At 41.2% G+C, this 14,478-nt stretch overlaps 1 protein-coding gene across 1 annotated transcript in view; it reads left to right on the plus strand.

Moving 5' to 3' along the window:
- Nucleotides 1–1,367: 1,367 nt before the first annotated feature.
- Nucleotides 1,368–14,478, plus strand: part of ALKAL1 (ALK and LTK ligand 1) — a 37,360-nt gene continuing 24,249 nt past the window's right edge. The window contains exons 1-2 of the mRNA XM_068672958.1: nt 1,368–1,777; nt 2,515–2,819. Coding sequence (XP_068529059.1) covers nt 2,525–2,819 — 295 coding nt within the window. The 5' untranslated portion in view covers nt 1,368–1,777; nt 2,515–2,524. The remainder of the gene's footprint in view (nt 1,778–2,514; nt 2,820–14,478) is intronic.

Consider the following 14,478-nt stretch of genomic DNA (forward strand, 5'->3'; position numbering starts at 1 on the left):
ATACCCAATAAAGACTTGGTTTTTTTTTTTTCTTAAGTGATAAAAAAAAATAAAAATATCTTAATAGTGCCATGTGGACTTCCATGGGTCCTGTTTCCAGTGCTAAGACCTAATCTATGACCAGTTATGAAGGAGCTTTGACTTGGGCAAAGGAGCCCAAGTCAAGGTAATGCTTTGATCATTTCTACAGGACAATTCAGTCCCATTCTGGCGTGGCAATATACATCTCTGAGAACAAAATAAAACAAACAAGTGAAGAGAAGGTTTGGGATTTGTTTTGGAGTTGTTAAATAAGCACACTTCTTCATTTCTCAGCTTGTAACAGCTCTCCTTTTTTCTCTTCACTTGACCCGTCACCTTGACCAGAAAAAACTCCTTATATGCCCCCAATAAAGAGAGAAGCAATAAATCATGACAGATTGCCACTTCCCTTCTGTTACCCTGGGAATCCACAGGTTAGACCGATTTGCCTAGTGCAATGCACCGACCTCTTAAAAAACAATAATAAAAAAAATGGTATAACCCTCTGTAACCCTTCAATAGTTTAATGTGGTTTGATCCCCAATCTCTGCGGTATTTTGCCGCTGAAAGGTGAGTGAAGATGGCACAAGAATAGGAGGAGGTGGGTGAGAAGCTGGCTTCCCAACAGCAGTGCAGATGTAGCCCCTGCGAGATGCAGCCCTGTGTGTGCTCTGCCTGAGATAACCAGAGAAGCGCAGGAAGGACCTTTTGGGACTTTTGGGAAAGAGACAAAGTTTGTAGAGAAATATCATCTGCCAGACAAATGTAAACAGTTCAAATTTGTTCCAAATCTAAAATCTCCCTTTTCATGTATTCAAGGATATTTCAAATGTTTTTGATTTTCTCCCACTCTTATTAATTAAATATCTCAGGGTACTTTCTGAAGAAGGGTTACACTTGAAAATTCTGTCATAATGTGAAATATTGTCTGGTATGATTTTAAAATGCATATTGCTTTCCAATCTACTCCCAGACCACCTGTACGCAGTGCTCTCTGAAAGCAGAGATCTCCTTCAATTATATGCTCACTTTTTTTAAGGCTCTAGGATCCAAGTTGTTTTATCCTGTGAGATTCATCAGGTCAGTGTCTTCTTTTGCTATCTTTTCATTAAGTCTAGTTGTCAAAAAGTAAGAAAAAATAATGGGAGAGAAACAGACTTTCACAAGGTGTCTCTTACAAATTCACCCACCAAAGAGAGTCTACCACTTCCCTCACCGTCCAAACAGAAACAAATCTGTACACGCTCATGGCTTCTTTGTTCAGTAAGAGGGGGGAAAAAAATAGTTCTCCTGCTGTATTCCTAAGGGAATCCCCCTAAGTTAAAGCACATTTTAATCTTTTGAGCCGGCAGCTTTATTAGTAAGCGTTTCCCGGTCTTCGGGGAAATCTAATTTCTCAAATAGATCAGAGCCTCTTCAAACGCAGCTTTCAGTTGCCATCCACCGGGGGACAAACGGGGAGGAGGAAGTTTGTCAGAAAAGACCTTCTCTGAGCCCAAGAGTGATTACCAGAGGTGTCTCCATCGACTGCCACCCACCTAAAGTCGATAGTACTCGAATGAGTACGCCGGTGCGGACTATATAAGAGAAGCGCATGGCCCTGGAGGGCGCATCCCCCCTCCCCGGGCTCAGCACCGACCGCCCCGCTCCGCGCCCGGCGGAGCCTCGGCGGGGACACGGGCTCTCGGGCAACGGCAGAGGACGTCTGGCCCCGGCCCGCGGCCACTCGCCGGGGTTTGCCCGTGCTTGAAGGAAGGTAAGCTGCCGCCTCTTCGGAGGGGGCGTCCCGGCCCTTCTGGAGCCGGGGGTCCCCGCGCCCCTGCCCCTCGAGCGCCGGCTCTTCGCGCGGCTCTGCCGGGCTGCGGACGGACGGACGGACGGATGGATGGACGGACAGAGGGCCCCGGGCCGTCGGGGAGAGCCGTCTTCCCAGCGGCTCCGATTAACTCTTTCGCCCAAAGGGGATTTGCGAGCGAGGCCAAGTATAAAGCAGCTCGCGGAGAACCGAATTCTCCTGCCTCCCCCTTAATCCTAACCGTGGGCTATAATTAGGCTAGCTTACTTAGGGGCATTACGGAGCCTCAGCCTCTTGCAACTGGGTTTGCCCTTTACGCCCTGCTTCGCGGCGGTTTCCGATGCGACTCGCCACAAACTCAGCTCCGTGCGGCTGTCCTTCCGTCCGTTCCCTCCCGGGAGCCGCCGTGCGGAGCCGGGCCGGGCAAATCCATCTCAAAGCCCCGCAGCGCGCTCCGTGCGGGGGGGCTAATGCCCTTCCCCTAATCCTCCTCCATCACCGGGGAGCCGGCGGAGCGCGGCGGGGGCTGCCCGCGGGCTGCCGGGGCCGGCCCTGGGGGTCCCGTCGGGGCCCCGCATCCCGCCGCCATCCCGCGGGGCAGGCGTGCGGGAATCTGGGCGGCCGCGGCATGGGGGGCGGGCGGGGGGGCTGCGGGCCGGGCTCGGAGCTGACCGCCTTCGCTCTCTGCCTCCTCCCAGCGCCGCAGAGATGCGAGGGGCGAAGAAACGCCAGGCGCTGCCCGCCATCGTGCTCCTACTGCTGGCCTCGGCCCCGCCGCCGCCGGGCGCCGAGGGCAGGGACGTGCCCGCCGCCGGAGCCGAGCGGGGGGCGCTCCTCGACCTGCTCCTGCAAGCCCTGGGCGACGACGGCCGCCCGCTGCCCCCCCGGCCCCCACGGCGGGACCGGGTCATCTCCCGGCGGTACAGTGGCGGCGCCCCGCCGCCCGACCCCCGACCCATCACCGCCGCCGCCGCCGCCCCCCGGCAGCCCCCTGCGGTACGAGGTAAGGAAGAGTCGCCGCGTTGCCAGCCCCGGCCCCCGAGGAGGTTTCTGCCTTTGGTGGGGTCGAGCACTGCAGAGGGCTGCCCGGCTCCGCGCCCGCGGGGGGAGCCCCTGTGCCACAAGGGAGGTTGAGGCTGGGGGTCCCGAGGGAGGAGAGGGTCGCTCGGGCTTCCCCGCCTTCAGCTGGGAGCCAGTTGCAGCCAGAGCTGACCTCCAGCCTCCTCTGAGCGTGGCTCCGCGGCAGCCCCGTTCCAGATTTAGCACCGCTGCTCTGATGCGAACAAAGGGGAAAAATGACTGATCGGGGAGGCAGATGTCCCGACGTACTCCTGTAAACTTCCTCTTCAACTCGACCGGTTCATCGCGTGATGCCGTTTGCTAGGCTCGCTTGGATGGGCGCGTAGGATGAGGTGTGTGCTGGGCACGGGGCTTGCTGCACCTTCCCGGAGGATGCTCCTGCAAAGCCGGGAGCCGTCCCTGCCACCGGCCCCGGACAGGTCTGGTCGTGACAAGTGGGGATGGTTCAGATCCAAGCACAGCTACGTGGTGGTGGGCACAGACTGCTTGGCCAGGAGGCCTGGCAGCAGGTCATTTCTGCCACGACTAGTTTTCATGCAAAGCCATCCAAAACATTTCCTGCTAGACTGGCACTGCCTGAGGGATTCGCGGGTGTTAGGGTGGTGCAGCTCAGCAAGAGGGAGATTAAACAATGACTTTCTCTTGGGCTGTAGCCCACTGACTTTTTTTATTTTTTTTTAACTTGGTGCCTGCCAGAGATCAGAGATCCTAGTGGAGAGAAACCAAGAGGAGGGAAACAAGGAAAGTTTGGTTTCTTAGGGATTTGCCTCTCTGGAGGGTGTCCCTGTTTATGATAGCTAGTAATAGGTGAAGTTGAGATGCAGGCACCCAGAAGTCACGCTGGTAGGTTGCTCATCTCTCATCAGTGCTTTATTTTGAAGAAAATTAAACATCTAATTTCAGAAAGTCTTGAAATGGTGGGGTGACATGTTCAGAAGTTAGTAGGTGAGTAACTGAGTGGCACAGACACTTGCACACTGTAATCATTGTACAGTCTGAGGAAACTGGACCAAAAAAAGAAAAAGAGACAAAGTAATTAAAAAATAATTAATTTCTGGCCTTAGAAGCTTCTGCTGAGTGTGATCTACCCCGAGTTATTGGTTGTTCTGCGGAAAGGGGTAGTAGTGTTCCTGTGAACTTCTAGATTTTCTTGCCTTTTCAGAACAGGTGGTTACAGGCAAACCAACCCAAACCAGATTGCCACGGAGTTGTATCCTTAGTGAAAAAGGTGCTGCTGGTTTTCAGTGTGGCTGGCCATGGGTGATTGCTTACTTTTGCTTAATTCTTTATATTCTGTGGGCAAACCCTCAATGTACACTTTTCAATGAAAAAAAAAATCCAAATGGCCTTTTCAAGGCAGAATAAAAAATGCCTTATACGGGTCTTCTTTGCAAGAGAACGAAAGAAAGAAAAGTACAAACTTGAGAGCAATTATTGCTAGTATAATGTGGCTTAGAGAAAAAAGCCTGTTGTGGACAACAGTCATCTCTCTTTTGAGATGTTTATTCCTAATTTAGTAGTTACATCAAGCTCCCAAATATTTATGCAGTTTTGAAGATGCATTTTCTTGATCAGTATTATATGTAATAAGGCTTTATTTTCTGTTAAACTTTAGTTTTAATAAATATATTGTACACTACAGAGGTGAAATTTCTGAATGTCCTTAAAGGGAGGATTTCTCCAGTTGTCATTGGCACAGGTGCAGTGTCCTGTGGGCAGCCACAAAGTTAGTTTTCTCCAGCCCAGACAGGGCAGATCTACAGCTTAAAAATAGTCAAGTTTTGATATTAATTCCTTTTTTTTTTTTAATAAAAAACAGTAAGGATACAAACTAGTATCTGTTGTGATGATATATGTTTGTTTGGGGGCCAGAAAACTGTTAGGCTTTATATGCAAGTCATCAACCCTTTTCTTATAACTCCTGTCACCGGCACATTAACAGCAGCTTTGTACTCCAGCTGGTAGTACCCGAGCATCACCTGAAAAGAACAGCTAATCTTCCCGTCAGTCAGGAAACGTGTTGCATTCAGCTACATACTGAGTCAAGCATTTAGAATCAGTTATATATTTGGATTGGCTGCTCTTATTGCAGAAAATCAAACCCAAGTGTCTGACTTAGAAGAGAATTGCTTCTTTTGCTTAATTGCTTCTTGCATTTGAAACGCAAAGCATCCAGAGCAGTACCTTATATAGAAGAAAGAATCCAAGGAAACCCCATTTTTGTGCATTTTCCTTTTTTCTTTTTTTTATTTTCCAAGGAAAAAAAACAACCAACCAAACAACAACTCCTTAGTATCAATGAGCTGAATAGCAGGAGGATTGAAATACACTTTCCCTCCTGGTCTCTGAGAACTGGTTCCAGCTTTAATCTTTCAGCAGGATGAGCTAATTCAGGTCACAGCCCTGCATCTCCCCACATGTTTTGTATTTGTTTTGGGGCTTAGTTAAATTTTTGCATAGTGAGGAGAGCTAGCCTGGTGTGCCAGCAGGTGAATTCTAGGAGGCAAGTGGCTGGAGCACAGGATGAGGGATGAGGAGTTGAGAGGGGATGGGTCTTCATCCTTACCCCTGTGGGGAATGTACTCCTCAGGCCATAATGGAAAGTCAAAGCATCATTGTGTGTACTAAATGAGGCACTGCTCATTTGTAGATACAGAAAAGAGAGTGTAAGACAAAACTGGTTGGTCTGTGATGCCCAGTCTGAAAGTGGCTTGCAGCCAATTCACGGACAGGCCCTGGTGTTGAGCTGTGTCAGCGAAATACCTGAGGTGTGGGAGACAGAGGGATTTGGCCAACCTCTTTTCAGTGGTTTGCGGGGACAGGACAAGGGGCAATGGCCACAAGATAGAGCACAGGAAGTTCCGCACCAACATGCGAAAGAACATCATGGTGAGGGTGACAGAGCACTGGAACAGGCTGCCCAGGGAGGTTGTGGAGTCTCCTTCTCTGGAGATATTCAAGGCCTGTCTGGACGCCTACCTGGGCAGCCTGCTCTAGGGAACCTGCTTTGGCAGGGGGGGTTGGACCTGATGATCTTTCGAGGTCCCTTCCAACTCTTTCAATTCTGTGATTCTGTGAAATAACAGCTGTGCTGTACGTCTTCTGGGTTCATTGGGAGACAATGGTACATGACCACGTGGGCAGCCACTGAAATGGGATGGACACTCAGACCTGCACTGGGCTGTTGTGCTCCTTCCTGGAAATGACTCTTTAGGTCTTTTTCCCCTTAGGTGTCAGGGATATAACCTGTGTTGTGTATTTCTCACCCAGATGAAGAGTTGTATCATGTGTCTTACAGGATTAAGAAAGGCACCCACATCTGCTGTAAAGACACTCATTTGCCCATCACTTCAGCTGACTTTACTTCTCTCTTTTATCCACGCATGTTCAAAAGCCTTCTCAGACAGATCTGTCCATTATTTATTTATTTATTTATTTTTCTTGGTGACTTGATTGGTGAGTGTGAGCACTTACTCTGAAGATTATATTCAGAAGAAATTTATATTCCAACTGATCAAAAAGCAGTCTTCATCTTCTGCTAGAATTTCTAGTAGAATGTCACTGAAAATACAATTTTTTTCTTTGACTTATTATATCTAGTGGTATTAAATTTTCTGTCACAATATACTTTGCCTAATTTCTATGAAATCTGTGTTTAAGTTTTATTATTATTATTATTATTTTTAATTAAGTGCCTCGTGAAGTTTTCAAGTGTAGTTATGAAAGCTCCTCACGGGCAGTCTTTTTCATAACTCTCCCACAGTTTCTGATGTGTAACCATGGTTGTCTTTTCATGAAGAACCCAAATATGTATTTTCACAAAGACAGGATTCAACATCAGGTTATTTTTGAATATCACGTTGGGGGAACTAGAATAGTTCGTCATTCTCCTGAGATTTTCTTTGTTACCTTTATCCAAACACTTTCCACAGGACCAAAATAGCTTCCATGCACTTAGATTGAAAGAAGTCTTGTGAAATAAAAAAGTTTGCATTAACTGTTCTTTCCATGCATATTCCCCAAGACAGTGGAGAAATGAGCTATCTAAGCTTACAAGTAGGGGGGCTGAAATTTGTCTTTGTACTGGGAGACCAGCAAGACATTTTAAAACATTTTGATAAGTTATATTTCAAGCACGATGGAATGAAGATAAATATTGCTCTCGATTTACCAGTGTGTTCAAATTAGCCTCCTGAGCATACCTACTTCAGATTTAGAATAACATATCAGAGAAGAGAATTTGGCCCCCAAACTATTTAAAGTCTAAGGTTAAACTTAGGAGTTCAGTTTTATGCCAAATATCTTACACATCAGCAGAAAAAACTATACACTGTCCCATGACATGGTGCTAATTTAAGTGTTATTCAAAATGAGTTAGATTTGAAAGATAAGTTTGGGTTTATTTTATTTTACTGTTGAATCAAAACCATGCAACTGTACATAAGGCATAAGAAAACTTTTGTTCTTTTTACTCACTTAAACAAAAATCTTGTGAAAGTCCAGTGATAGTTCCAGCTGGAAATCCCTAATTCTGCAAGATCCGCTGTGCCTAATACTAAAGTACTTCAGTGAATGTAATTACAGGTCTGGAATAAAAAAGAATACCACTAAGGAATGTAAACCTCGTCCCAAGAAAATTGAAATGTATGGTACAGTGTAATACAGAATTCTTTGCAATATCTATGTCTTGTCTAACTATTTCATATTAGATTTTTTGAAGTATCAATATACTTTATCAATATGTTGGTAGGAATTTCTGGACATTTAGAAGGGATAAAGAAAATGAGAGTTAATAAAAATGCCATCCTCTAAAATCATGTTTACCAAAACAGACATTACCTCAGAAATTAGCAGAATACTAGGTGAAATTTTATTAAAAGATTAATAATTACATTAAAAATCAAAATATTTTTTGCTTGCTTATAGAAATTATTCCTGATTCTACATTTGAAGTTTCAAATTATTTTCACTGTGAAGTTGGTGGGTAGGTTTAATATAATCAATATTCCAAATGCTTATGGTGCTCACTTTTCTTTATTTTTATTGGGATAGGCATGATAGGTGTGTAAATTATAACTCTGCATATATAAAATACAGTACTTAGGAGAAAAGTTGTTCTCATAGAATTAACAAGCTGAATGAATCACTGGATCCATCATCTTCCTCTCAGAACACCTGTATATACCCACTAACTTGGGCATTGAAAGTGGTGTAGATGCCATAATACAATATGTTGCCCAGGCTAATTGTTACTGAGACAAGGTCAGAGGGGATGTATCTCTTCACAACATGATGCAGAAATTGTAACGGTCCCAATAAGTTCAGTGGAAATAACCACCATCTCAGTTGCTACCAAGATTAGGTGTCAATCCTACTCAAAAGAATGCAAGTAGGCAGGGTAGATTTTTGTTACATAGTATTTTATTTGGATGAGAATTACTGTTCATTAATTACATTGATAGTATTTTTATCTCAAAGTCATACTCAAATTTTCTATGATAAATTCTACTAGCAAGTTGATATTGTCCACTTTTTGACTCATTACTTACTGTTTTGTGTAATCAATGTACAGTTCCACACCCCCAAGTTACAATTTTGATAAGCGCATATTTGTAATATATGACCTTCCCAGCATTTTTGCTATTTTTAATGGAATGATCATTGACTTTACTGACTTTCATTCAGGTTAGCTGTTACTTATCACCATCGTTTCCTTCCAGTAAGTATTACATTTGTATTAGTTCTCCAGTCTTTAAGATGTCAGTGATTTTGGTGCATCTAGTTTGCATGCCAGCTTTCTTAGTTTCTTGTTTAAATTAAGCACCAAATGCTGCAGACCACCTATATATGCTTATATGCATATATACTTATATATGCAGACCACCTGCAGACCACCTCAACCTTCAGTTCCATTTAAAAGCTGGTATCCATCTTGTCCACCTCCTTCATGGATATGACAACTTTATAACCTGTAACTCTCCTGCTGCATTTCTTGCCTCAAATACTTAAGTTGTTAGGTGTATTGTACAACATGACTTCTAATAGTGATTCTGTGTGTTTGGCAAACATGATTACCAGGCAATAGAACTAGGCTGCTGAACAGAAGATATCTGAAATCTAGGATAAGCATCCAGCATCTTCTTTATCATGGTGGAGAGTTTTGAGCCCATGAATGAATTCTGATAGCTAATGAGTAAACAAGAACAAAACTACTTATTGTCAATTTGTAATTGCTATGTACACTGGGATTTAAAATACAATGAAGGCCATCAGAATAGTCCTTCAAATGAAGTGATTCTACTGGCTTTCCAAGGGGCTCTGCTCTTACTTCCATTATGCACAGTGCAAACCAAGGCTGCTCTATACCTTCAGAATCTATGTGACATTGCATGCTGCTCTGTCACCTGAAGGATGAAACCTTGTGGAACTGCAGTACACTGGGCAGAAAGTATTTCAGATGATAGTATTTCAGATAATAGTACACTAATGAGGGGCAAAATATGATTGCATATGGAAAAACTCTTTTTGTTCATCTGCCATTGGTAAAAACAACAATAACAAAAAACAACAACAACAACAAAAAACAGTGACTTCTTTATTCAATATGGAGACATTTTCTGGTTTCCATTTTAGTCCATTTTAGTATTAAAAAAATCCATTTTGTATTTAGCATGACAATATACACAATTAATAATATGTACCGTTCTAGCCCCAGAAAAATGAATATCAGAATTCTTACTGAATTATGCCAGGTTTATACCTGAAGTACACCAGGACTCCTCCAATATGCAGCAAAGTGAACAACAAATAAAACAGAGATTTCACTTCAAAGTAGATCCAAGTGCATAACTGTCTGCAATCCAGGAACTATGGCATGCATTTTGAATTAGTCTAGCTTGGCACTGTGCCTGTGAGCAAACTGAAGAGTTGAGATATTTCTTTTTTTTCCTTCGTTTTTCTTTTTCTTTTTTTTTTTCTTTCTTTCTTGTAGACATGAAGTTCTGATTATCATAAAATAAAATAAAATAACATCAGGTTTCAGTGTTTTCTAGTTTGTTATTTCAGGTGTTAATCTGATAGGGAAAGAGTGGTAGTATGGAAATGTAAGGCTTTGTAGGATATTTATTGTTTAGCAAATAAGTATGGGCCTTGAAAATGCACTGCTTCATGTCTAGAGATTATTTTAAGCTTTTAAAATATATATGTATACGTGGAGAAAGATTTAAGAAGATGAGCAGTGTAAATATACATATGTCCAATGTATAGGCACACACCCTCACATATACACTTTCTGTGTAGGACACTAACCATTGGAAGGCTGCAGAAAGAAAAGGGAGGCTGATTTGATTTCCACTGCATAGTGCCACTGCCAGCCTTGGGATCATGAAGTCATTAATTGCTCTTTCCAAGTGGCCAGAAAGTAGGTTTTGGGGAAAGTAGGAATATCCTTATATTAATTGTGCTACACCTGTTTTCTCAAGAATCAAATATTTCAGTGGTATATTATGCATAAATACGCAGTTACATAGAACAAGGTTTATTTTATTTTATTTTTAAATCAGAAAAAGAAACATATTCTCTGGGGCAGTTGTTTTTTTATTGTTGGAACTTCAGCAGCTGCATACACTCTGTTCCATGAGATCACAAGTGAAACTTAACTCTAGTGGGGAAAATATGTCAAAAATGAAATTTGAAAATGATAAGAAGAAGATATATAATGGAAAACATTTTGCTTGAAAGAGTCTTTCTTCTGCTAGCATCAATTCATGGTGAGGCATTTCTATTCAATTTAAGGATGAATACTTCATTTTGTTACTTGTGACTTAGAGGTTACTACTTCAGTGGAAGACCTACAGGCTATTGTCATTTGTGTTTTGGGCATTATTAAATGTCGGTCAAATGGAAAACATTTGCTCCAGTGAGAGAATTGATTGAATATTGATGATATACTGAGGGTGCAATTTTTTATCTGTAGGGTATAAACAGAATTTAACACATGAAGGATCTAAGCATTTCATTGGTTAGTGGCCATGTTTATATTATTCTATGTTTTATTATGTTTACTGAGCAAAAAATTATTGATGTGCCACTAATGTTTTTGCAGAAATGGTGCCTAAAAATGTGTTTGTTTAACACCAGTGGAACAAAGAATATCTAAATATTTATTTATTTATATTTAAGTCTATTAGGTCTTTGTCAATTGAAATAAGTTGGTTAGATTACATTTTAGTATGTTCTCTTACTATAGGTATCTTTGGGTTGAAAATAAACATTTAGTTTTGCATCATTAAAACAATTATTGTAATGTTCCTTGCAGATCTTATGCAACTTTAAGAGGAATATGGCACAAATTTAATCAAGACTTTGTTTAAATTATGTTCCCTTTTTGGCTTGAATCTGCAATATAAAGGAAAGAAATAAAAGCAAAACCCCGCTAGAAAACATTAAACTCTTTTTTCCTTAACCCTTACTGTTTATGATGTTAAACTATATGTGTTTCAGTAGAAGAAACATTTGAAATGAAGTGTTAGGAAATGTATCCTTATCAGTATATAGGACAGTACCGGATATATGCCCTAGATTAATAAAACTCTTGAATCCCATTGAATTAAAATAGCTGAGGAGATAGCTGTGATTTTACTACTTTAACTGTGATGATTACTTCTTCCTCATCTTTTATTGGTATAGCTTGCCTAACATGAGATGCTTCTCATTTGTTTTTGAAATTTTAATACCTGATAATATTTCTGTTTGTTTGTTTTTAAATCATATACAGTAATGCTTACATACACATATATTTCCATGAACATCTTCATAATGTTATAACTGTACAAGGAAATAAACTTTATTCTTGTATGCTATGCTTGTAAAAGATCTCAGAAACATACCTTTAAGAATTATATTTTAATTTTGTCTTCATCCAACACTATTAAAGCTAGTTATTGACTTCTACCTTGGTGAAGGATCAATAGCAACAGCTTTGTCCGTGTGTGATGGAGCCAGTCCCTTGGAATACAAGCAACCCTTTCAGTAAACAAGTTCTTCCTAATATCCAATCTAAACCTCCCCTCATGCAACTTTAGCCCATTCCCCCTCATCCTGTCACGTGGGAGAATAGACCAATTCCCACCTCACTATAGCCTCCTTTATGATACCTATAGAGAGTGATAAGGTCACTCCTCCTCTTCTCCAGGCTGAACAACCCCAGCTCCCTCAGCTGCTCCTCATAAGACTTGTTCTCCAGACCCCTCATCAGCTTTGTTGCCCTTCTCTGGACTTGTTCAAACAAACTGAACACAGTACTCGAGCTGTGGCCTCACCAGAGTTGAGTACAGGGGGACAATCACTTCCCTAGTCCTGACATAGGAAAACTGGGATATTCAGCTAAGGAAATTTAGGAAAAATATTTTCAGAACTCATCTTTTACCCCATGGACAAAAGCTCATTACGAAAACATATCAATTTCTTCTGTTGTCCTTTGAAATGTTCTGGTTTGGAATACAATCTGAAGCAGGCTAATAACAGTCATTTTATACCACAGGCCTAAAGTTTGGATGGACCAATTAGTCAGTACCTATTTAGCAAGACATATCTTACAATTTGTGCTTCCCCTTATTATGTGACCAAATCCCAAGTTTGCCTGTGAAGTTAATATACAAAGGTTTTCCCCCTTTATTTGGTAATGAGATATTTTTCCAAATGCTAGGGCAATTGATGATCTTCTGGAAAAGGGATTACTACAAAATAAATCATTTGTGTGGAAATGACCTGTGCAGGTGCAACAAATTCAATACCCAGATGTACTACTCATGAACTGGGTAATTCAACATTACCTGTGTGGTGGCATCACTCCATGTGTACATATGTGATTCAGCTGCACAGAACTAGAGATGATCTCTTATCTAAGCTTTAGTCAGGGCTTTCAGAATCCTTAGAACAGATCCAAACTGCATATTTATCCTGAAGTCTACCCATTCGGAACTGATTAGCCCCTTCAGAAAAGCCTTGCTTCTCCTTCTTTACTTCTGTCTAGAGCAGCAATTCTTTGCTTGTTAGAGTAAGGAGTAGAGCAAGGAATCTTGCTCTAATAGATAGGAGACTTCTTGAATGTTGAGTGTAACATGTTTATGCTGACCCAGTTCCTTTTCTTTGCAGTTACTCTCACTGTCTCTGAGTACCAGAATTTTATAACAGTGAAAGCAGTATTAAGAACCAGAGAAGCATAAAACTATCTGTTTCAGGATGTGGAAAGTGTTCTCTCCCTCTCCCTCTCCCTTTTCCTTTCCCTTTCCCTTAAGTAAGGCCAAAACTTTCTGCCCAGAAGATTTTGGCCCAGTGAAATGTATGGTTTACGTGCGTTTTACTCCTGATTTTGTTTCTTGAAGAGATCTTGGATATCAGTGTCTAAGTAGCTCACCATGCTTGATGCATTTATATCTCATACTCAAAATATTTTGATTTCAATTATCGTTTATAAGACATCTCCTCCTGTATGTGATAGAGTAAGATGACCTTAGCCTGAGTATAAGTCTAGCATATGTTCACAAGGAACACCTTTAAGATAGCAGTTTGGAATAAGTGAGAATCTATGGGTTATTAATCTACTTTGATAGTTCTGAATCTGTTTTAATTCAGAAAGAAATAGAAACATTTCTAAAATTAGCATAGGAATTGTAAAGTACAGTTAAACATTACCATTTGCACAGCAATCAACCTGGAGCCTATTCATCTTTCAAAAAGACCAGGGCCTAATTCATCTTTGGCAAACTCTATTCCATTTCCTTTCACTCCAACAGAGTTTGCCTATGTTTGTCAGTGCTGAGTTTGGCTTGTATGCAGTTGAGCACATGTCATCAGCTTTCATTCAGATGATTTAACTAGTTCATATATTTCTTTTGATGTATTGCAGCTGTTCATGTATTTAATTCATGTAAATATTCTAGAATCTACATTTATTAGCAGCCACGATAGCTAAAACAGAATACTTGCATAGAGTGTTGCAGAATTGCAAAAAGTGAACTTCCTCTTCATATTTATCAATATCTAGTCTCCATATCTCATTCTAAGAGTAGTACTGCCTTCAGTCCAGTAGCTTTCCAAACATAGTTTGGAGTCTGTGGATTCAGCTGAAATATCTGCCTTAATAGTTAAGTGATTCCAAGTAGCTGGTAATTGAATAGAAATTGTAATTTGTTATAGAAAAGATATGAATAGGAAAAATACAGCTTCAGTAAATTAATGCCTTGAATACTTTGACCAATCCTACCTATATGTCTCATTATTATTACTTTTTTAATTGTATTTTTATATTTTAATGAACAATTACTATTATAATACATCTTTCCTCTTGGAGATGGTGAAGTACATATTCACAACTTAGTATTCAAAATAGCCAGGGATTCATGTTTGACATTTGAATTCCCTGAGGGATATCTTAACCTCATTATTGCACTCTCTTAGGGAAAAACAAACAAACAAACAAAACTCACCTGCATAAACTCAAACATCATGTCTGTAATTATTTTGAGACTATTCTTTTGCTTTTCAAAATAGACATGTATTTCAGAGTTTTACATGTCTAC

The sequence above is a fragment of the Anas acuta genome, chromosome 2 (assembly GCF_963932015.1).
Source record: "Anas acuta chromosome 2, bAnaAcu1.1, whole genome shotgun sequence".
NCBI classification, from domain to species: domain Eukaryota; kingdom Metazoa; phylum Chordata; class Aves; order Anseriformes; family Anatidae; genus Anas; species Anas acuta.